This window comes from Penicillium samsonianum (genome assembly GCF_028829775.1).
Source record: "Penicillium samsonianum strain IBT 33392 chromosome Unknown utg000007l_segment0_segment0, whole genome shotgun sequence".
Taxonomy (NCBI): domain Eukaryota; kingdom Fungi; phylum Ascomycota; class Eurotiomycetes; order Eurotiales; family Aspergillaceae; genus Penicillium; species Penicillium samsonianum.
In genome coordinates this window covers 4,113,914-4,136,425 of record NW_026643265.1, presented here as the reverse complement: position 1 = coordinate 4,136,425, position 22,512 = coordinate 4,113,914, and the positions used below count along the sequence as shown (strand labels likewise).

Below are 22,512 nucleotides of genomic sequence, written 5' to 3'. Positions count from 1 at the left end.
CACAAGGTCCTTCTGCCCAGTTGCGTCTTGCTCATTCTCCTAATACTCCTGATTTACATTCCCTCGACGAGTATATTCTTCCGATGGCTCCTTTTCCCCCTCCCCCTCTCGCTTCCATAGGTATGCTTTTCCTTGCACTGAACCCGATCTTACATGGCATGATGCATGTACTAATTTCTCCCATGGTGCAGAATGGGACAAGCTGGGCGTTGCTCCTATGGAAGGTTTGTCACTTACTGAGGTACCTCTCTTTCTCTGGACGCCTGACTGATGCTGGGTTGTTCTAGTGAATGGCCATATTGAGTCAGAATACTCAATTGCTACTGGGGAGTGGTCTGCTCCCCATTTCGTGGAGGATCCTCTGTTACGTATTCATGGCCTAGCTCCTGGACTCAACTATGGTGTGTCCTTGCTCCAACACTCTTGGGACCGTTTGTCTGTGTACTAACACCCCATTTCAGGTCAACAAGCCTTTGAGGGCATGAAAGGTTTGATCTTCCTCACTCTTTTCTACTTACTTACACTTGGCTGATGCTTTCCCTCTCCAGCTTACCGTGATCCAAGCGGCCAGATCCAAATCTTTCGACCTAAGGATCACGCAGCTCGTCTCGCCCTTTCTTGCTCGACAATTGCCATCCCCCCTGTCCCAGAAAGTGTCTTCCTGGCCGGCATCAACCTGGCAGTGGTCCGGAATGCCGAATATGTCCCTCCCCACGACTCCGAGGCCGCGTTATATATCAGACCTCTGGTGTTCGGATCTGACGCTTTCTTCGCCGTCTCTGCAGGTACTGGCTACCGGTTCTGCGTGTATGTGCAGCCCTACAAGGCATACCATGGAGCCCAACCCCTACCGGCACTAGTGTTGGAAGACTTGGACCGTGCTGCTCCCCGAGGCGTGGGCCATGTCAAGGTCGGGGGCAACTACGCCCCCGTGCTGAAATGGAGTGATCAGGCCCGCGCAGAGGGATTCCATATCACTCTGCATCTCGACAGTCGAACACAGTCGCAGATTGATGAGTTCAGTACCTCTGGATTTTTGGGACTGAAAAAGACTGGGGACTCATTCACATTGGTGGTGCCCAGTAGTCCGTCGATTCTGCGTAGTGTCACCAGCACTTCTTGTGTCGAGTTAGCACGGTCGTTTGGATGGGCCGTGGAATTGCGACCGGTATGTTTTGTCTTCTTTGTTGGTTGTTCTCGCTAATCATCTCCTCTTTTGATAGATCCCGTATTTGGAGCTGCCCCACTTCACAGAAATTCTGGCTGCGGGAACGGCAGCAATGGTCGTCCCGATCCGGTCGATCACCCGACGGTCTACAGAGGATGTTTTCACTTTTGCTGTTGATGGTCCTGGTGAGGCTTGCCAGCGTCTTTCAAAGGCATTGTTGGCGGCGCAGAAGGGCATAGCTACTAATGACGGGGACTGGCTCTGGCCCGTTTCGGCAGATGAGTAAGATCACCGGGGTAAGACCGGGGTAGGACCGGGGTCACTAGGCAGATCGCGCCTTGTTTATCCATTTATTTCTATTTTCATGAATCGCGTAAAATGTCCCAAAACTTTCGGACTCTGCAGAGCGTTAGTGCGTAGCCAAGTGTAGCCAAGACGGAATAACTGCCACGATTTGCTTCGTATTGGTCAATCTCATACGGCCGGAAATTACTTCGATCCACTCATCACCCCATCTGTGCAGAGCTGAAGAAATTACCTGCATTAGTCTATCTTGGCAACAAGGAAGAAAAAAGGTTTCTTCCTTGATAATTTCAACTGACTTGGTAATATTCTTGGCTATCCCTTGTGCTTGATTCATTGGATAATAAAGGAGGCTATGCTATATATTAAAAGTACAACATACATATTATTTGGCCTTAGGGCTGATCCAGCCGAGTCTGCATCGCTAGCCCTGGAGTACGGCTTGTAGTACATACGTACATAAGATACACGTACCGATATCAATACGGCCCATGGTACTACGTACATACACCAATACATAAGTAACGGATAAAGTAAGTATACATACATAACTTACATCATTACAGCCTTACATACAACACCATCGATACGCTATAATTACACAGGCAGGTTATAGATGGAACGCCTACTCGCATGCACAGATAACACACCATGTAGTAAGATCTAGTCCTGAATAGTAGGTTGGCCAAATATCCACATGTAAAGCCGACAGATAGCCTACAGCCAGGAAAAGGAAGAGGCTTTCCCGACGACCTACGCTCAAAGACTCCTTTCACGGTGATCCAGGGCAGGCCAACTGCAAAGAAAACGAAAACACAATGATGATAGACAGTGATACGGAGCGAAAGCTCGCTCGCACGCTGCTGATGGAGTTGATGGTGTGAGTAAATCTCATATCTCCAGAAGACAAGATCGTCAACTAAGTGAACCACCCCATTAGGTACCAGTTCGCCTCCCCTGTGCGATGGATCGAAACTCAAGAGGTGATTCTGTCTCACACAGAAAGCGAGCGCATCATTGAGGTCGGTCCCAGTGCAACTTTGCTGGGCATGTTTCGCAAAACCATCGACACCATATACCCAACCAAAGAATGCACTTTGCCGGCTCCACGCCAGCTCCTCCATTCTGAAAAAGATACGGACGACATCTACTACAATGGGGAGCCAGATCAACTCAATCCAGTGCCGACACAGACGCAGACAGAGACCCAAATATCACCACCAACGCCGGAGACATTCCTACCAAGCCCCAAAGTCACCGTGGAGGTAACAACAACAACAGCCCTGCCCTCCCCAAGGGTACATGTTGAAGTTATCAACATCGAGGATCAAAGCATCCAGGCGCAGGATATCGTGTTCGCCATTGTTGCTAGAGCGCTGAAGCGAGCGGCAGCTGAAATTGACGGGAGCAAGTCTATCAAGGCTCTGGCCGAAGGTACAGACCTCAACATCGCGGTGTAACGATTATGCGTGCTAATCAATCGAACTCCATCCTGCAGGCAGATCGACGTTAGAAAATGAAATCATCGGCGACCTACATAGCGAATTTGGCTCATTGCCGGACCGCGCTGAGGACTTAGCACTCGCCCAAGTTGGGCCAGAGATCCAATCTAGCCATAAAGGTGCCCTGGGCAAGGTCACCACTGCTATGATCAACGCCCTATTCACCGCCAAAATGCCCAGCAACTTCACAGCCGCCACTGCTCGAGAGCAGCTGCGCACCCAGTGGGGACTTCAATCGGGTCGACAAGATGCCTGCTTGCTCTGCGCCGTCACCATGCAACCCACCAGCCGGATCACCACTGAATCCGATGCCCGTGACTTTATTTCGCACGCCGTCGAGGTATATGCAAAACGGGAAGGACTCACGCTTCTCCCACCTAACACGTCGGATGCTGGTGGCACGGCCACTGGGGTTACGATGGATCCGGAAGCAGTCCGGGCTCTGACCGAGTCCCAAGATGCCTTGTCAAAGCGCTTGCTCGAGATCTACGCCGCCCATTTAGGGGTAGATCTGGAGGCTGATCGACAGGCGTTGGACAGCCTGCGCGACGAGCTGGCCACCGGACTCCAGGCCGACCTCGATCTCTGGCAGGCAGAGCATGGCTCAGATTACGCCCAGGGTATTCGACCACGTTTTGATGCCAAAAGGATCCGGAGCTATGACTCGGCGTGGAATTGGGCACGACAAAGTCTGCTAGAGCTGTTTGATCTTATATCAACCGTCGCAGACCCCAGCATGCTGGATCGGGATTCGGTGGTGAAGAGCTGCTATCACATCGCCAACGCAGCGGACAAGACCATCTTACCAGTGTTGGATGAGATGATTTCCCCATTGCAAAATCGCACTCAGTTGCGACCGATCTTTCTCACATTGAGAGAGAATTGTACGGATAGCTTGCTGTCGGGGCCGGCATTCAAAGGCGCTCCCCGGCAATTGGCGCCAGTTACAAGCATGGATGACCAAGGGAACCTGCAGTATCAGGAACAACCCAGGAGAGAGTCATCACGCTTTGCCGACCTAGCCATGCCAAGTCCTGGACCGGCCAAAAATCCCCTAGTCACAACTGAACCGTACCTGCATCTGAAAAAGCGATCAGCGTCGGGATGGGAGTACTCTGCGGAGCTGACCAGTCATCTTTACCAGGTTTTCCACCAAGTGGAAACCCAAGGTGGTTCCCTGAGTGCCCAAACGGTGTTGATCACAGGGGCTGGAATCGGGTCCATCGGAGCCGCCATGATTGTGCATTTCCTCCAAGGGGGAGCGCGAGTGCTTGTCACGACGTCGTCCATGTCTCCGGAGGTAGCGCGAAAGTATCAAGCCTTGTACATGGAGCATGGAGCGCGAGGTTCAGAGCTCGTGGTCGTTCCCTTCAACCAGGGGAGTACACAGGACGTTGCCGCGCTAGTGGACTACGTGTACGATGAGAAAAACGGGCTTGGATGGGACTTGGACTACCTCATCCCCTTCGCGGCTATCAGCGAAGCCGGGCGGACCCTGGACGCGATCGACTCCAAATCGGAGCTGGCGCATCGCATTATGCTGACCAACCTGTTGCGATTGCTGGGGACCGTGAAGACATATAAAGAGACACACGGCCACCGGTCGCATCCCACCCAGGTGGTGTTACCATTGTCTCCCAATCACGGTACATTCGGTGGGGATGGTCTCTATAGTGAATCGAAGCTGGCCCTAGAAACTCTCTTCAATCGCTGGTATTCAGAGAACTGGCAGGACTACCTCTCCATTTGCGGCGCCGTCATCGGTTGGACTCGTGGCACGGGATTGATGAATCAGAATGATCTCGTGGCTGAGGGAATCGAAAAGGCCGGTATGCGCACATTTTCTCAGGAAGAGATGGCTTATGCACTGGTTTGCCTATGCGTCGGTGAAATGTACGAGCTCTGCCAGGAGGCTCCGGTCTATGCCGATCTCACAGGCGGTATGGCCCAAGTCCCCAACCTACCGGAATCCCTAGGCCTGCTCCGACAAGAGCTCAAGGAGCGCAGCGAAATCCAATCTGCCCTATTCCAGGAGGAGAAGATCGAGGCAGAGTGGTCAAACCCGGTACAGCAAGCAACAGCTGTGGCCGAGCTGGAACAGAGAGCCCACGTCCGGCAAGACTTCCCTCAGGTCCTGCAGTATGATCGCGACATCGCACCTCTGAGTTCGGACATGCAGGGGATGGTGGATCTGCACCGAACGGTTGTAGTCACGGGTTTTTCCGAACTAGGACCGCATGGCAATGCCCGCACACGATGGGAAATGGAAGCCCAGGGGCAGTTTTCCCTAGAGGGAGCTGTTGAAATGGCGTGGATGATGGGTTTCATCCGTCACTTCTCCGGTACCATTGAAGGGCAACCGTACTCCGGCTGGGTCGACACCAAAACCAAACAGCCAGTGGCCGACACGGAGATCAAGCCAATATACGAGGAGAGGATCCTAGCCCATTCCGGCATTCGCTTCATTGAGCCTGAGCTTTGCGACGGGTACGATCCCAACAAAAAGCAGTTCCTCCATGAGATCGTTCTGCAGGCGGATCTCGCGCCTCTCTGCGTGCCCGGATCGCTCGCCGAGCAGATGCGTCGCGAGCATGGCGTCTTTGTAACGGTACAAAAGTCCTCAACTCCGGACTTATGCCAAGTGCAGTTGCGTAAGGGAGCCCGGCTATTCGTTCCCCGTGCAATGCAGTTCGACCGTACTGTGGCCGGTCTGGTCCCCACCGGCTGGGACCCCCGTATCTACGGGCTTCCCGAGCAAATCATCTCCGAAGTGGATCGGTTAACGTTGTACACGCTAGTGTGTACGGTAGAAGCGTTGCTATCATCCGGCATTACCGATCCGTACGAGCTCTACCAGTATATCCACGTCTCCGAGGTGGGCAATTGCATCGGCTCCGGCATGGGAGGTAGTACCTCTCTGGGAAAGATGTTTAACGGCCGATTGACCGGGCAGGAAGTCCAGAGTGACATCCTACAAGAGACGTTTGTCAATACTATTAGTGCCTGGGTCAATATGCTCCTTCTATCGGCCAGTGGTCCCATCCGAACCCCTGTTGGAGCCTGTGCGACCGCCGTGGAGTCCTTAGAACTAGGCTATGACACTATCGTGACAGGGAAAGCCAAGTTCTGCTTAGTGGGAGGGTGCGATGACTTCACCTCAGAGACCTCATATGAGTTTGCCAACATGAAGGCGACTACCAATTCTCTGGACGAGATCGCGCGAGGGAGAGCACCAAGCGAAATGTCGCGACCAACCACCACTACTCGTAATGGCTTTATGGAATCACAAGGCTGCGGTCTGCAGGTCTTGACTACTGCCGATTTAGCGCTGACGATGGGGCTCCCGATCCGCGGCATTGTTGCTTTTGTGAGCACCTCCAGTGATAAGGCTGGCCGCTCTGTGCCAGCCCCTGGGCAGGGTGTACTAGTCAACGCGAGACGCACAACGCCAGCGTCAAACATTCCTTCTCCTTTGCTGAAGATAGGCAATCGCCGACGTCGCCTCGACTTTCGACGTAAGCAGATCGCCGAGGCCCGGGCAGTGGCCCTCGATCAGCTAGATTTCGAAGTGGATGTTGTACTAGCCCAGGACCCGGGAGTTGACGTGGCCACGTATCGCCAGGAACGCCATGAGCAGATTCTGGTGGACTTCCTCCAAGAAGAGCGAGATGCTCAGTATTCGCTGGGCAATGACTTTTGGCGCCACGACTCATCTATCGCGCCGCTGACCGGCGCTCTCGCAACCTGGGGTCTGACCATCGACGACCTGCGGGTGGCTTCCTTCCATGGCACGTCAACCGTGATGAACGATAAAAATGAATCCAGCGTCCTCCAACAGCAGTTGACGGCACTGGGGCGACGCAAGGGTAATTTGCTTCTGGGTGTCTTCCAGAAATACCTGACCGGCCATTCCAAGGGTGCTGCCGGTGCGTGGATGGTTAACGGGGCGTTGCAGATGCTGGATTCCGGCCTAGTGCCAGGCAATCGGAATGCCGATAATATCGACTCGGCTCTGCAGCAATTTGACCTAATTGCCTATCTGAATCGGCCAGTGCACGTGCCGGATCTCAAGGCTGTGTCGATCACCTCATTCGGCTTCGGGCAGAAAGGCGCGCAGGCCATCTGCGTGCATCCCCGGCATGTCTTTGCCACCTTGACGCGAGATGAGTATGAGGCGTATCTGGTTCGTCGCATGGCACGTCAGCGGAATACCGATTCATATTTCTACGAGGGAATGAGCTCTAATTCATTGTTCCGAGCCAAAACAGCGCCCCCATTCCCGGCCTCCCAAGAGAATGAAACATACCTCAACGCATCCGCTCGTTTTTCGTTATAATTTAGTATTGCTTTTTTTGGCGCGATTAGTTGTCTTTTTTTCTCTCCTGCTCATTCCTGTGTCTGCTCATGTCTTCTGTCTGATTAACTTTTTTTATATATTCAGATGTTATCTCCCTCATAATGCAGTGTTTCAAAAACAACAGCTAGCCAGTTGTGAAGGTAGATATTCATGTGTAGTAGAGACTTTTGGGGATATTGTTAGATTTCACTCGGCGAATTATATGTAGGCTATAGATGCAATACAAGGTGGATAATTGGGGGATGAAGGAGGTCGTCAAGAGTGAGCCCTGTAGAGAGGTAGAGCTGGACGCGTCGACTTCCCCTGGACCCTAATTGGGAATAGCATCAAAGACCTTGGAAAGGGGTCACGTGAATTTATCGGGACGCTACTCTCAAATGGGACGGTCACATGACTATCATTCTTAATGTGGCTAGAACCTGTAGGCCTACAGGTGTTGTGACTCCGTCCTTGGCAATCTTTTATGGTCGCCGAGCACTGGGTTGTCCATGAGAGCCTTATCTAATAAGCAAAAGTTGTCGATTATGAATGTTTGGGATGAAAATATCATCCTTCCAATGTGATTCTTGTGTATATGGAGTGTAGAGACTATTCATCCGAATCTCCAGAGTCAAGTACATGGCCTCGATATATATTTTGCGGGTGTTTCTACGCACTCCTTAGTGAATGTATCATATCTGCACTCTTCCACCTGAGCGTGCAAAGACAGATTCCTTCGGCAAGGAGGTCTCTCCATTGACAGTCTTGGCTCCCGATAAGTACCCAATTTCCCTCAAATAAGAAATGCTCTTTCGGAGAGAAGCCTGGACCTCATTCTTGTGCTCGTCCTGCTGCAGATGGGCCGGCATAGGGACACCCAAGCGCCCGCCGGTGGCTTCCAGCAAATGGAAAACTGGCCACAAACGATGCTTCTCACCACGCGCTTCCAATTGCGATCTTAACCGGCCCAACCATTCTGCAGCGTCGATGGCTTCGAGTTCGTAACCGAATTCATCGCGTAACATTTCCCATAGCTCCCCGACGTGGATACCATACCGAATGGTAGTTTCCACATTATGGCCGTGAGGCTGGGGATGGAGAACATCTGTTAGAATGGCGGAAGCAACCTGGTGGGCACCAGAAACGAGGATGAGGCCGTCCAATCCTGTGCTGTTGAATGCCCCAATCTCAACCACGCTGGCCACAACCCGCCACAAAAAGTCATCCGTATTTGACACCCCGGAATCGACGGTTCCGACGATCAGCCCCGGCTTCACGATAGTCGCAATCGATGTGGTGTATCTCCGGGCGAACTCCTTCACTAGCTGTTCGGCTACGTACTTGGTTTGCGCATATCCACCGGCGGTTCTCATTGTCTGGGCGAACGACTCGACTTCGTCGTGGTCATCATCGTCTCCAAAGAATATCTGACCACCCGAGATGAACGTGAAACGCGGTGGTCTCGGCGACCGGGTGAGCGAAGCCAGGAGAGAAACTGTGCTAGTGACGTTGACAGCCTCAAGACCTTGGTAGTCGAAACCCCAGTGGACGATTGCTCCGTTGTGGATGATCGCGTCAATGGGACAAGACGACTCTGACTGGGCCTCAATACAGCGCCATCTAGCAGCATCTAGTCCTAGGTCCGGTTGTGACAAGTCGCCGACCCAGACCTCAAGGCGATTGGTATAGCTATCGTGCCACCATTTGCTTTTCCGAGCAGATTCAATCACTCTGGCTGTGGCTTGGTTGTGGTCTGGAGCACGTACCAGGGTAATCACGCGTTTGATTTGCGATAGCTCTAACAGTTGTCTGAGGATCTGACTCCCCAGGAACCCAGTCGCGCCCGTCAACAAGATCGTCTCAGGGTGTTGTGCTCTGGGCAACTGAGGAATTTGCAGTGATCCAGATGCGGCCTTTTGATCAAAGCCTGCAATTGCCTTTTCAATCTTCAAAGACAAATTTAACGAAGACGACGTACTGGTTGCCGCAGAGTCGCCCCTGGAATTGTCAATCATGTGTGCGACACCACAGACGGTCATCGATGCCTCTAGCAAGCTATCGATCGAGAGCTGAACGCTGAATTCGTCCTTGATATAGGCCGCAAGAGAGACAGCGGAAATGGAGTTTAAGCCCGCAGGTGCCAGGGCGATGTCTCGGTTGCGAATAGCCATCGCATATTCCTCGTCGTCTTTCGCGAGAAGGTGTGTAATGCGGTCGCTGATAGCGAGAGCAGTTGTCTGATCATCAGAAATTAAAGATGCGGTATGAGTTGCCGGTAAGGACGCTTGGGCAGCCACCTGCTCCTGCATGTCGGTGCTCATGGTACCCAGCCAGGCCTTTATCTTCGGACGATTGATTTTGCCTGATCCCAAGAGTGGAATATTGTTGAGCACAATAAAAGAGCCTGGTACCATGTACGGAGGTAGGTGTTGCACTAGATATGTCCGTATATCTGAGATGGACTTGCGGACTGCATCCAGTTGCTCGCCGAAGACTGGCACAAGGTCTTCCTCGTCGGTCGGCACATCAGATGAGTGTGGAACTATGTTGCGTAGTGACATCACAGCCACTAAGCTGTCTCGATACCTGCCGACCGTGGGAAGTTCGACTGCAGCATGTCTGACTGACGGATGGGTAGAGGTGTGGTGTTCAATGTCGCCTAGCTCAATTCGCTGCCCACGGAGCTTGACCTGCGTATCTTTACGACCGACGAAATACACTGTGCCATCATCATTATATCGAACCAAATCTCCTGTCAGATACAGACGCTCCATCATCATGGTTGAATCAAATCGATCCAACCAGGCAGGCGTGTCGATGAAGACAGCCTTGGTTTTCTCCGGCTCATTTAGGTATCCCCGAGCGACAATTGGACCTTGAATGAGGAGCTCTCCGATTGCACCGATAGGCAACAGAACGTTGGCATTCTCTGAATCGACTACCCAGGCGTTGCAGCACATCGTGCTTCCGATATTGGCCGGATCAGTCTCCACGGTAATATTGGTGTTGGCCGTAGCAGCAACTGAGCATTCACTGGGACCGTAACCATTGCATAAATGAACTGGGTCCGCCCAAGTCTCAACGTCCACGCGCGATAGTGGCTCTCCACCAAGAATGAGAGTTCTGAGACTGGGACAGTCTTTGGGGCTGATTGTTCGAGCGACGGACGGGGTCAGGAAACTCCAAGTGATTTTCAAATCTTGGATGATCTGGCAAACAGGAGCATTATAGTGTTCTGTTCTAGGCAGGCAGAGACAAGCACCAGACAACAAACCTGTCAGTGTCTCCAGAATACTGACGTCAAAGGTATATGGTGCCATCTGGAGGGCCCGAGTGCCAGGAGTTAACCTGCTTCGTTGAGCGTGTTGGACAGCGCCGCTGAGGAAAGACGCATGTTCGACCACACAGCCCTTGGGTGTTCCAGTACTTCCAGACGTAAAGATCACATAAAGGACATTGTGTGGCTTTACACCGGTCACAGGTAGCTGCTTTTGAATAGGAAGTCCGTGGAGGAAACTCTCGGTGATCACCAGCGGTTTCAGGGCGGTCGACCCCCATGTAGACGAGAGTTCTGGAGTGGTGATAATGGATGTCGCCTTGACTTGCTGTGCAATGAACATCAAGCGATCCATGGGATGAGCGGGATCTAGAAAGACAAAAGCACCCCCTGACTTCATCACGGCAAGAATGGAAACCACAGCCCAGGCAGACTTGTGGAAGAAGAGAGGAATGATTGTTTCGGGACCGACTCCATAAGAGTCTCGAAGGTAGTGAGCGAGTCTGGTGGAAATATCGTCCAATTGACCATATGTGAATTGGCCTTCTGCAGCATCAATGGCCAATGACTCAGGCTGGACTGTTGCGCGCTCACATATCAACTCATGGGCACATCTGTCGACCCGCTCACCGCTACGTGGTCGATTCCAGACCATCAACTGCTCGAGATCATGGTCACCGACGAGCGGAAGATCCTTTAGAAGCAAGAGAGCCGACTGATAATTGTATAGCTGCTGGAAGAAGTGACCAAACTGTGCCAATAAGGTGTCCATCTTGATTGGCGAGATTACTCCTGGGTCAAACGCAGCTTGAAGGACCACTGCACTGTCAGTGAGGTCGCACACCAAGACAATTCCATAAGCCAAAACATCATTTTCCACCATATCGAGGCGCTCAAGGCCCAAGGGGAGCTTTGCTTGTTGCTGATGCTGCTGTGATTGAATCACGAGTAGATTCTGAAATTTACAGGCCGCCTGGCAGTCCTCATTGAGCTGGGCAATATGTTGTAGACCAGCATGTTCATGAGGAATCATAGAAACTGTGTCTTCATGGATTCCCTGCAGGAACTCGGCGACCGACACCTGCTTCCCAACCACAACTTTGAAAGGTACGACTGTGATGAGCGGTGCCACAATATCCGTGATGCCTGTCACAGAAGCATTGCGACCGGTTTGCGTCATCCCGAACACCACATCTTCTGAGCCGGTGTGTTGGCTGATGGCGACTGCCCATGCTGCTCTGAGAAGTGTGGACACGGTGATATTGGCTGAGGTCATCATAGATGATGTAGGGACAGAGTGTTTCGCCACAGCTGTTGCTCGCGACCGATGGCCTGGTACAGATCGAGGGAAATCCACGGCAGCCAAACCACCAAAGCGTGACTTCCAGTATCGATCGGAGGCTTCTGGATCAAGAGAGCACATCCATTTGATGAACCTGTTGAACGGCGGAGTGGGAGGTGCCTTTTGTAACAAATAGTGATATGAGAGGCGGTCCATCATCAAAGATATTGACCAACGATCCAATATGGTGTGGTGCGCGCTGGAAACAGAATATGTTTTGGACCCTTGGTGGATGATGCCAAATCGATACAAAGGCGTCCCATAGCCGAATGGTTCTTTTTTGTCCTGGCAGAGGTAGTCTTCCAGCGACTCACTGTACTGCCAGGCAATAGCGCTGTGCTTTGGCTGGATGACAAGCTGATAGGTACCGTGGTGATCCATTTGAACCAGCCGTGTTCGCATTATTCCTAGTTCATCAACTATTGCTTGCCATGCCGAACGGAAGCGATCTAAATCCATGGCGGAAGGAAGTGCCAGGACATCTTGCCAGCCATAGGAGCCTACATCCCGGGTAGTCAGCGCCATCATGCCCTCTTGTAGCGGCGTGCAAGGGTAGAGATCTTGCACCCAGTCGGATTCGATGTTGGCCTTTTCTGCGGCAGATTCGACAAAGTGCTGCACATTGATTCCGGTGCTCAAAAGACCGAACTGCCTCACAACATCAGCCTCAACGATTTTGTTTGTTGTCTGCGAGTTGGATATGTTGGCAGCCATGTCAAGCAGGTGAGGATTGTGGAAGATGTCGGCCACTGGAAGTTGCATTCCCGCTTTGTGAGCCGCGGAGGCGAGTTGCATGGCTGTGATTGAATCACCCCCGAGTCGAAAGAAGCTGTCTTCCAGGCCGACTTTAGAAACATTGAGTACACGCTGCCAGAGCTTAGCCAGTTTGCGTTCCATCTCAGTTGAGGGCTCTCGCTTGGTTCCACCACCCAAAGCATACTGTTCGACTTGTGTCTCTGAGAGTGAAGCACCCAACGCTTTCAACACCTTGCGCTCTGTCTTTCCCGACGTGGACAACGGCATCCGGGAAATGGGAAACCACAACCGGGGAATCATGTACGGCGGCATAGCCTTCGCTAGAAGCGTTTCAATCTCAAACATTGTTGCGCGACAACCATTGGTCATCGGTAAAAGAATATCAGCTGCGTCTTGGGCCTGGCCGGCCATACCCTGCAGCTTGATAAAGACCGAAAGCAACGCCCGCCCACCAATATGCAATGGGCTTACGGCATCTGCGGCAACCTGCAGTACCTGTGGAAAGTGAGCCTTGATGTGGTGTTCAATTTCAGTGACTTCAATCCGTTGTCCGTTCAGCTTGAACTGAGTATCTTTTCGTCCGAGAATAGTGAGTGTTCCGTCCGAATTATAGCGAGCAAGGTCGCCCGTCTTGTACAATCGGTGCTGTCGGCTGCCGTTGTATTCCGACAACCAGACTGGATTCGAAAGGAAGCTCGCCTCTGTGCGCTGTGGGTCATGGAGGTAGCCTCGCCCAACGATCGGGCCTTGGACAATGAGTTCTCCCACAGCGCCAACCGGGACTAATCTGGTATCGTTCCAGGGGTCCACGAGCCAGGCCACCGAGCCAACAGGGTATCCAATCACTTCCGGCCGGAAGTCGTTGGTGCTCAGTGGATTGTACGCTGCAAAGACAGTGCACTCGGCAGGACCATATGCCCCGAGCAGTTTAACTTCCTTCGCCCAGGTATCGGTGGTGTTAGTGCCGATGAGTTCACCACCAACGATCAGTGTCTTCAAGGTGGGCACATCCGCTGGTTCAAACAGCTGGGCGAGGGTTGGGGTCGTAAACATGATATTGACTTCCATCTGCCGCATGGCCTCCACCATGTGGCTCATTCGGTCATGATCTGAAGGTATGCACACGCAACCGCCATAATACAGTGTCGTGAAAATCTCCATAATGACCGCGTCGAATGTGTATGAAGAGAACTGGAATGTACGAGAACTAGGGCCAAATCCCATCACCGTTCCGTGGTATTGAACAGAGGAACACGCAGCAGAGTGCTCGACAATTACACCCTTGGGCTTGCCGGTAGACCCAGAGGTAAACTGGACATACATTATGTTTTGGGGGGTGACGGTTGTTGAGATTGCGGTGTCAACACCCTTCGGTAAGGAATCAAGCATTGATGGCGACACGACAAGCACCTCCTCAATCAAAGTTTGACAGTATTCAAGGGTTTTCGGCGAGGCGATGATAAATCTTGCATTGAGATCATTTAATAACCCTTTGAGGCGGTCAGGGGGGTGGTTGTGATCAAGCAACACGAAAGCACCGCCAGCTTTGAGTACAGCTAGCAATGCAATAGCAGTATATAAGGACTTCTCAAAACACAACGGGATGCATTCATCCGGTTTGATACCGTAACCAGACCAATGTCGTGCCAGTCGGGTTGAGGCAGTGTCCAGTTCAGCATAGGTATAGTCACCTTCCCAGGAGTGAAGTGCAGGGGCATTCGGTGTATTGCGCGCTTGCTCTGATATCACATGATGGATACAGGAATTGATCGCAGGTGGTACATTAGCAGTCCACTGTTGCAGTTGGCTTTTGCTGTGCGTGCTCATCGGGTCCAAGTCTGATACCAGTGTCTCTGGGTTTGCCAAAAGCGAGGAAATGATGGTTCTGTATACACCGGCGATGTTGGTGGCCTGTCCACTTGAGATCCTGGAAGTCTGGTACGTGAGATGAACATCTGTTCCATCGGGGCCCATGAGCACGTTGACTGCGATATCGAACTCTGATGGGTCATATTCGTGAACCGAAATCAGAGAAAGTTCGCTCGAATCGCTTGGTGTGGATCGCCTCTGGAAGGAAATGGCAGTATTGAAGAGAGGTTGCCCTGACATCCCAATAGCATGTTGCATCTCACCCAAAGATACGTATTGTTGAGCCATACCCCGCAAGAAGTCATCCTGAATTTTCTGCAGAATATTTAGGGCTGAGGTCGAGTTGTCGAATTCCACTCGGGAAACCAGCATGTTGATGAAAGGTCCAACTGCATCCTCAATGTATGCAAGGGGAGCATCACGACCAGATGTCAGATAGCCATAACAGACGCTTTGGCTGTTTGTAAAAGTCCGGAGAACAAATGCCCAAGCAGTTTGTACAACATTTGCGAGAGTGATGCCGTAAGTGTCTGAGAATTGGCGTATGACCGTGTTGGTCGCTTCTGGCACTTCGACTCTCACGGTCTCCCACTGGTGAATTTGAGGACGGCCATCATCTAGAATGGGAAACTGGCATGGTTGGATGCCCTGTAGATAGGCCTTCCAATATCCTAGGGATGATCGCTTCCGTTGCTGTTGGAGGAAAGTGACATACTCGGTATAAGGCAGCGCTGCCGAGACTTTGCCGAGTTGCCCGTTGAATGCACGTTTGATATCCCGTAAGATAACCTGCACGGATCTCCCGTCAACCAGAGCATGGCTGAGTTCAAGCTTGAAGAACAACTGCCCGTTCGCTCCATGACACAAGGTAAACCGATGCGCAGCGATCCCATCAGCAGCCCCCATCGGCTCAGTCTTTTTGAGAGCCGCGATCGGATCGTTACTCGTTATCTTTTGAACGGATGCTTGCATGTGCTTCAACACCAGTTGGCCCCATAGCGTGTCAGATTCAGTGCTCCGAATAAAAACCGTTCTCAAAGCCGCATGATGGTCTATAACTTGTTGCCAGGCCGTCAAAATTCTCGCGGCATTATCGTCGCCCTTTCCACCACCAATTGCCTCCTGAATAGTGTACAGCTCGTAGGCACCGAGCGACTTCAGTTGGCCCAGCAAGATTCCAAGCTGCATTGGCGAACAGGGCGAGATACTTTCGACCTGATCAATACCTGAAACGTTAATTGCAGGTAGGATTTCCTCGGTCAATCTGCGGATTCCCGAAGGCGTGTCCATCATTCTGCTAAAGTCTCCCAAAGTTGCGACGTCCGGTTGTTCCATGAGTTGATCGATGCCTTCCGCCAAAACACGGTGGCACTCCCTCACCCACTCCTGAATATCGGACTGATGCTGCATATATTTGTTGACCGTGAACGTGAAGCGCAGACATCCATTCTCACCAGCGGCTGAGATGTCGAACAAGGCATACCGTTCCATGGTGGAGCTGAAATCCTGGAGTTCTTGTCCAGAAATTCCGGATGGTTGAAACAGTGAGTCCGGCCTCTGGAACTGCTGATATAAGCCAAGGTAGTTGAATAGGATTTCCATTTTATTGTCGTCGACCGACTGCTCTGCTTGAGGGTTGAGCTGCCTGGCAGTGAAGTATGACCATCCGTTACGAGGCAGTCGTCGCCGAGCATCCCTGGTCCTCTTCACCGTCTCGAACCACTCGTCACCACTACCCAGCTCAACACTGACCGGGTAGATTGTGGTGAACCATCCTACTGTGCGTGTGATGTCAATAGCTGGATCCCAGGACTCGCGACCATGGCCTTCCATGAATACTGCTGGAATCTGTCGATCGGGGAAGACATAGCGGAATGAATGAACGAGGGCTGCCACCATCACTTCCACCGGTTGAGTCCCTAAGATCTCTTGACTATCTCCCAGCAAAAGGGTCGTTCTTTCTTTGTCAAGGAGAAATGATGTTTCGATAGTATCCCCGACTATGTTTGGCTGCTCCAACATTCCCCAGTAGTCAAAATCAGGGTTCGGAGCATCGGCCCTGAGTACATCCTCTGATGACAGACTGTGGGAAGCATATTGAGCCTGTAACTTGACCCAGTTTCGAAAGTCCATACTGGGCTCTGACTGAAGCGTTCCAGAGACCACCAACTCCTCCAGTTCCTCCAATATAACACGCCACGAGACGAGGTCAACCACCAAATGGTGTATGGTCAAGAATATATATTGAACCTCTTGGACATAACACGTTATCCCAGCAAGAGTTGGCCCTTTCTCCACGTCCAGCTGAGTCTGTATATCGCGGAAAGTTGCTGCCATTTTATCATAACTCATTTTCTGTGCAGGCAGTAGGATAAATGATTCCGATGTATCAAATGTGACCTTCTGTCGCCAAATGCCATCGGGTTTGCTTTTACCGTAACGGCAGCGAAGCATGGCATGTCGGTCAATTAGAGTCCGTATTGCCTGTTCGATTTCATTTTCCGGAATGTTTCTTGCGAGTTTGAGCGCAAAGCTCTGATTGAAATGGTTCTGCCCATTGGGCTGCTTCTCAAAGAACATATTTTGGATCGGGGCGAGATCGACCCAGTCGTCGATTTCTTCAACCACCAGCGCATCGTCGCTGAGCTCCTCAGTTACGTGTGCATGCACTGCCAGAACCTCGACAGTGCGATACCGCAAAATGTCCTGTACGCTGAGGCGAATTTTCATAGTGCGAAGACGCGACATCAGTTGCATCGCGGAAATGGAATCTCCACCGAGACCCAAAAAGGAATGTTCCAATCCAATCGAGTCCTTTGGCAAAGCGAGGACTACACTGATTGCGTCGCGTATTTGTTTCTCTAGGTTTGTGGTGGGCTGTCTTGTTGCTTTTGGATTCGACACATCCGCGATCGAGCGATATGTGGTCTCATCAATTGTCTCGAGCCAATTCTTCAGAAGATTTCGGTCCATTTTTCGGGACGCATTCAGAGGGATGGCTTTTAAAACTACCCATGCCGAAGGGATCATGTATCGAGGCAGCTTCTCTCCTAGATAGTCGCGAGTCGTTGTAACCAATTTGGCAGCGGTGTCCTTCTGGGAACTGTCAATTAGTTCAATATCCTTCACGCTTCTGCTTGCGATCATGACTAATGGATCATCAAGTGAGAGCACACAAACGAGTCTTCCAATGTAGAGCCCGGCGCTAGGGACAACGAGAAGTGCATGCTTGACCTGGGAGTTGAAGGAGAGATGGGCCTCGATTTCTCCAAGTTCAACTCTTTGACCATGGATCTTCACTTGAGTATCTTTGCGTCCGACGAAGCTGACAGTTCCATCTGAATTGTATCTCACGAGATCTCCCGTTTTATAAATTCTCCGATGCTCCTTTGGGGAATCGATCGGTAGCCACGGTGGGTTATTAACGAATGCAGCTTTGGTCTTCTCGGGGTCATTGAGATAGCCACGGGAGACCATTGGACCCTGCACAACCAACTCCCCGACAGACCCAACAGCGCTAAGCCGGGTGTGGTCTCCTGGGTTGACCACCCAGTTGACCGATCCAATGGCATGACCCAAAACGGCTGGATCACTGTTCGTAGTGCGAAGAGGATACGCGGTGCAGTACACACAGCATTCGGCTGGTCCGTAGGTGTTCCACAGATTAACATGATCTGCCCATGTTCGAACATTCTCCTTAGTCAAGGGTTCACCACCAAGTATAAGCGTTTTCAAAGTCGGAACCTCTTCTGGGGTAAACATGGCCGCGACGGTTGGAGTTAAAACTGCGGAATTTGCTCTTGTTCGGTTGATTGCTCCAACAATGTCGTTCATTCTTTCCATGTCAGATGGAATGCAGATGCAAGCCCCTCGAATCAATGAGGTGAGAATATCCGCGAAGTTCACATCGAATGTATAGGCAGCAAATTGGAATACTCTCGACTGCGAGCCGATTCCGAGGAGTTCGCCGTGAGCCACTGCACTCGAAGCAAACATCCTGTGTTCAATGACAATTCCCTTCGGCCTCCCAGTACTTCCCGAGGTAAAGGGAATATAAAGTGCGTTCCAAGGCTGGGCTCGGTGAGGCGTAACCGGATCCTCGCGGGGTGTGCGGTCGAGAAATTCCTGGCTCAAGGACACGACCGTAGATACAATCCCTTCAAACTTGGTTCTCAGCCCTGGAGTAGTAATTGCAATTGTTGCGCGAGCGTCTCCAGCAATCCCCTTTATTCTGTCAATGGGGTATTCGGTGTCTAATGGCACACCGGCACCACCGGCCTTGATGATGGCCATCATGGCGATAATGGTCATTACGGATTTGGGAAAGCAATACAGCACAAAGACTTCCGGCCCGACATTTGACTCAATCAGATAATGAGTGAGACGATTGGATAGCCTATCAAGTTGCTGATATGTAAGATCACCATCCCAAGAACAGATGGCCGGAGCGTGTGGTTGTGCATGCATTTGGGCCTCGATGAGCGCAGTCACAGACCGTGTCTCTACCAGGGGAAATCCGGCATTCCACTTCAACACCTGATTCAGATCGAGCTCACTGATTGCTCGTATCTCTCCAACAGACTGTGATCCGTCGAGCATGAGCTGATTTAGGATATTTTCGAACTGGCTGCAAATGTGTTCAACCTGGAAAGTACTGATCAGGAAATCATCAAACTCGATTCGAATAGTAACTTTGTCAACATTCAGTATGCATTGCACAGTAAAGGCGTAGGCATGCAGTTCGGTGGCCTGGATGGATGTGATCCCAGGGAAGATGCTGGCAGTATGCTCTTTCTGCCCTGGCTGGATAACAAGGATATGTTGGAATCCGCAGGCGAGGCGGCAATCGGAGTTGAGCTCTGAAATGTTTTGCAAGCCAGCCTGTTCGAACGGGATCATGTTGATTCCCTGGACTTGCAGTCTGTGAAGGAACGCGTCTACACGCTCGTCGACATCTATCCGCACACGAAATGGCACAGTAGTGATAGTAGGGGCCACCATCTCCCCGATTCCGGGCACGTCGGCATTTCTTCCACTTGTTGTCAGCCCATAAACAACATCATTGCCACCATCATGGTATTCGTTCATCAATATCGCCCATGCCGCCCGGATGAGTGTGGACTGAGTGACACCAGTCCCATCTAGACTGGAGATGTTGCACTGGTGTGCTAAAACCTCGTTCACCTGGGGCCGGTAGCCCACAACGGGTAGCTGGGGAAATTTGGGCGGCATGGAGCCTGACAACTGCGTCCGCCAGAAATCGTCCACGGATGCATGGTCTGCTGTCTGTATGTGACGAATAAAGCGGTTGAATGGAACAGTCAGCAGCGGGCTGGGGGCGATACGAGTATCGGAATGGTAGATTGCTGCAACAGTTTTCCAAATCATAGGTAGGGACCATCCGTCATAGAGGGCATGGTGGGCAGTCCAAACGAATTTTGTTGATCCATCGTGAGTTTCAGCAAGGGCGTATCTTGCAAGAGGACCTCCATAGGCAACGCCCTTCGCCAAATCCGACTGCAAATATTCCTCCACATTCGACGGGAACTGCCATTCGATACCTCGTGTCGTTACAACCTGACAGGTCCCCGCGGATTGCGTTGGAACAATTGTTGTACGGAGGATTGCGGTACACTTGACGGTTTGTTCCCAAGCCTTGCAGAACCTTGCCACGTCGATGGTTGGGGATAGCATGTAGACCGTCTGATGAGTATAAGTGCGCGGGTCGCTTTGGGTGATCACCATAAGGCCTTCCTGCAGTGATGTACATGGATAAATGTCTTCGATTTCTGAGGCATTCACCGCCCAGTCGCGAGCGATTTCAGCCAACAGGTCTGGAATTTCAACATTTAGTAGTGAGAACGGTTTGATCCTGACTTCTTCGTCGTCAATGAGGGGTTTGGCTGCCTGTGCCATGTCACCCAATCTCGGATGGCCAAGGATTGTGGATACTGAGAGGAGCAACCCGGCGCGCCTTGCCGCTGACGAGATACGCACAGCGAGAATAGAGTCACCTCCAAGTTCAAAGAAGCTGTCTTCGGTACCGATTAGATGGTTCTGAACATCGAATGCCTCGCACATTATGTGGTGCAGAATTCTCTCATTTTCTGTTTTCGGTGCTTGTTTCTTCAGACTGGAGCGATTGGGTCTACCCCATATTTGGTCAATTTGCAGGTACGAGGTTTTTCGCAGGATCTGGGGTGATCGAAACTGCTCCCCGTCTACTTTCAAGGTGTCAATTTCCTGACTGGAAGATGTTGGATAATCCAACGACCAGCCGGGAAGGCTTGCCGAGACATTCCAGTCAACTGGAGGAATTGCCTGATATGGATTCACAGAAAACCCTTCAAGGAACAGTACTCTCAGGGTATCGAGCAGACGAGCCTGAGCATCGAATCCTCGCCTCAAGGTGCCGGAGTAAGATATCACACCGGAATCCCCGAGAACCGCCTGAAGGGTCTCCTTGATTGGTTTGTCGAGTTGGGAATGTGGCCCGATCTCTAAGAGGAAATCAACTCTCTTTGAACTAGAGCTAGTTTGGCACAGTGTCTTCGTCGCTTCCATGAATTTAACTGCCGAAATCAAGTTGTTCGCCCAGTAATCTGCTCCAAGAATTGTTTCTCCAGTCTCACTCCCTGTTGACGAGGAGATCATTGTGACGGAAGGGTCAGCGCGAGCGCCCTTGACGTTATTCAATTCCTGCAAGAGCTCGGTTGCAATCTCAGCCATATGATGCGAATGATAGGCAGCGGCGCCGGTGTGAAGCTTTTGATTGAATATGCCCCTGGTGTCCAAGATCTGTTGTAGGCGTTCGATTGCACTATTGTCACCAGACACTGTGACACTCAAGGGACTGTTGGTGCAGGCTATATTTATTTTGGCAGTGGTGGCTGCATCTGATGCGGTCTTGATCAAAGCAGTGACCATTTCGTAAGATGCACCAACCGCTAGCATACTACCATGAAGCCCTCTACCCTTTCTTTTTAGGGCACTGATCAGGCGGCCACTATGGTATGACACCGTCACTGCCTCTTCAAACGAGACTGCCTTTGCGCAATAAGCAGCCGCCAGTTCACCACTAGAGTGTCCCAAAACAAAAGATGGAACTACTCCAAGCTCGACGAAAGTGTCTGCAACCGCAAGCTGGACAGCTATCGTCAACGGGTAGGAAATTTCCGGCTCGTCAATTCGTGAACTTTCAGGATGCTTGGTGAGTTCCGTCACCAGGTCCCATGGACAGCCGATTGCAGCCAGATGTTGAGACGCCCGAGCGATTGACTGCGCGTATATAGGGCAAACATCAAGCAACTCATGTCCCATTTGCGGATATTGCCCACCTTGGCCGCTGAAGATAAACGCCATTCGAGCGGAGCCCTTTCTTCCCTGTCGAATGATGGGCTCTTGCTCCAGTTTCTGAAGTTGTCCCACCAGATCGTCCAATCCATACACCAGAAATGCCACCCGATACTCACGTATCGGCCTCTGGCTTAGGTTCCATGACAGCTGATCAAGCAGAATATCGGGATCGACCGATTGATCTTGCCCTATGGCATAACGTCCAACACTTATAATCAGATTCCGGCAATCCTCTTGACTTTCGGCGCTCAGTACGATGAGTCTAGGTCTCAATGGTCTCTCCTCCTGAGCAGGTGGGATTGCGCGAGTGTCGGGTGAGCCAATCGCGATACGAGTGTCCGATACTGGTGTTCCTTTGCATGTTGAATCACGATCTTCTGGTAGATAATCAGTTTACGAACAACAAACAGCACAGGATGTTCAATTACCAATCGATAAGGTCATAGATACCGGAACTTCAGCGCTGTTTGGGATCTGCTGACTGTCGGGTTCACCCATTGGAAGAGACATCTAAAGGATAATAACGACCTTGCAACGGTCTACAGTATTAGCCGAGACAAACAGTGCGGTACAATGGATTCCGAACAGAAAATGATCTAAAAA

General features: G+C 51.4%; 3 protein-coding genes across 3 annotated transcripts; 2 read left to right on the top strand and 1 right to left on the bottom strand.

Annotated features, from left to right (window-relative positions):
• Window positions 1-83: 83 nt before the first annotated feature.
• On the top strand, window positions 84-1,454 carry N7471_012430 (Branched-chain amino acid aminotransferase; the record flags this gene model as incomplete). Its single annotated transcript, XM_057285149.1, has 6 exons — window positions 84-120; window positions 192-224; window positions 288-401; window positions 462-488; window positions 549-1,168; window positions 1,224-1,454. 6 exons carry the CDS (start codon window positions 84-86, stop codon window positions 1,452-1,454), a joined length of 1,062 nt encoding a protein of 353 aa, XP_057131415.1.
• An 835-nt stretch (window positions 1,455-2,289) lies between these two features.
• Window positions 2,290-7,309, top strand: N7471_012429 (Fatty acid synthase subunit alpha; the record flags this gene model as incomplete). The annotated part of the gene is made up of 3 exons (XM_057285148.1): window positions 2,290-2,351; window positions 2,412-2,905; window positions 2,970-7,309. The coding sequence occupies 3 exons, from the start codon at window positions 2,290-2,292 to the stop codon at window positions 7,307-7,309; spliced, it is 4,896 nt and encodes a 1,631-aa protein (XP_057131414.1).
• Window positions 7,310-8,001: 692 nt separating this feature from the next.
• Window positions 8,002-21,207, bottom strand: N7471_012428 (uncharacterized protein; the record flags this gene model as incomplete). The annotated part of the gene is made up of 1 exon (XM_057285147.1): window positions 8,002-21,207. The coding sequence occupies one exon, from the start codon at window positions 21,205-21,207 to the stop codon at window positions 8,002-8,004; it is 13,206 nt and encodes a 4,401-aa protein (XP_057131413.1).
• Window positions 21,208-22,512: the final 1,305 nt, after the last annotated feature.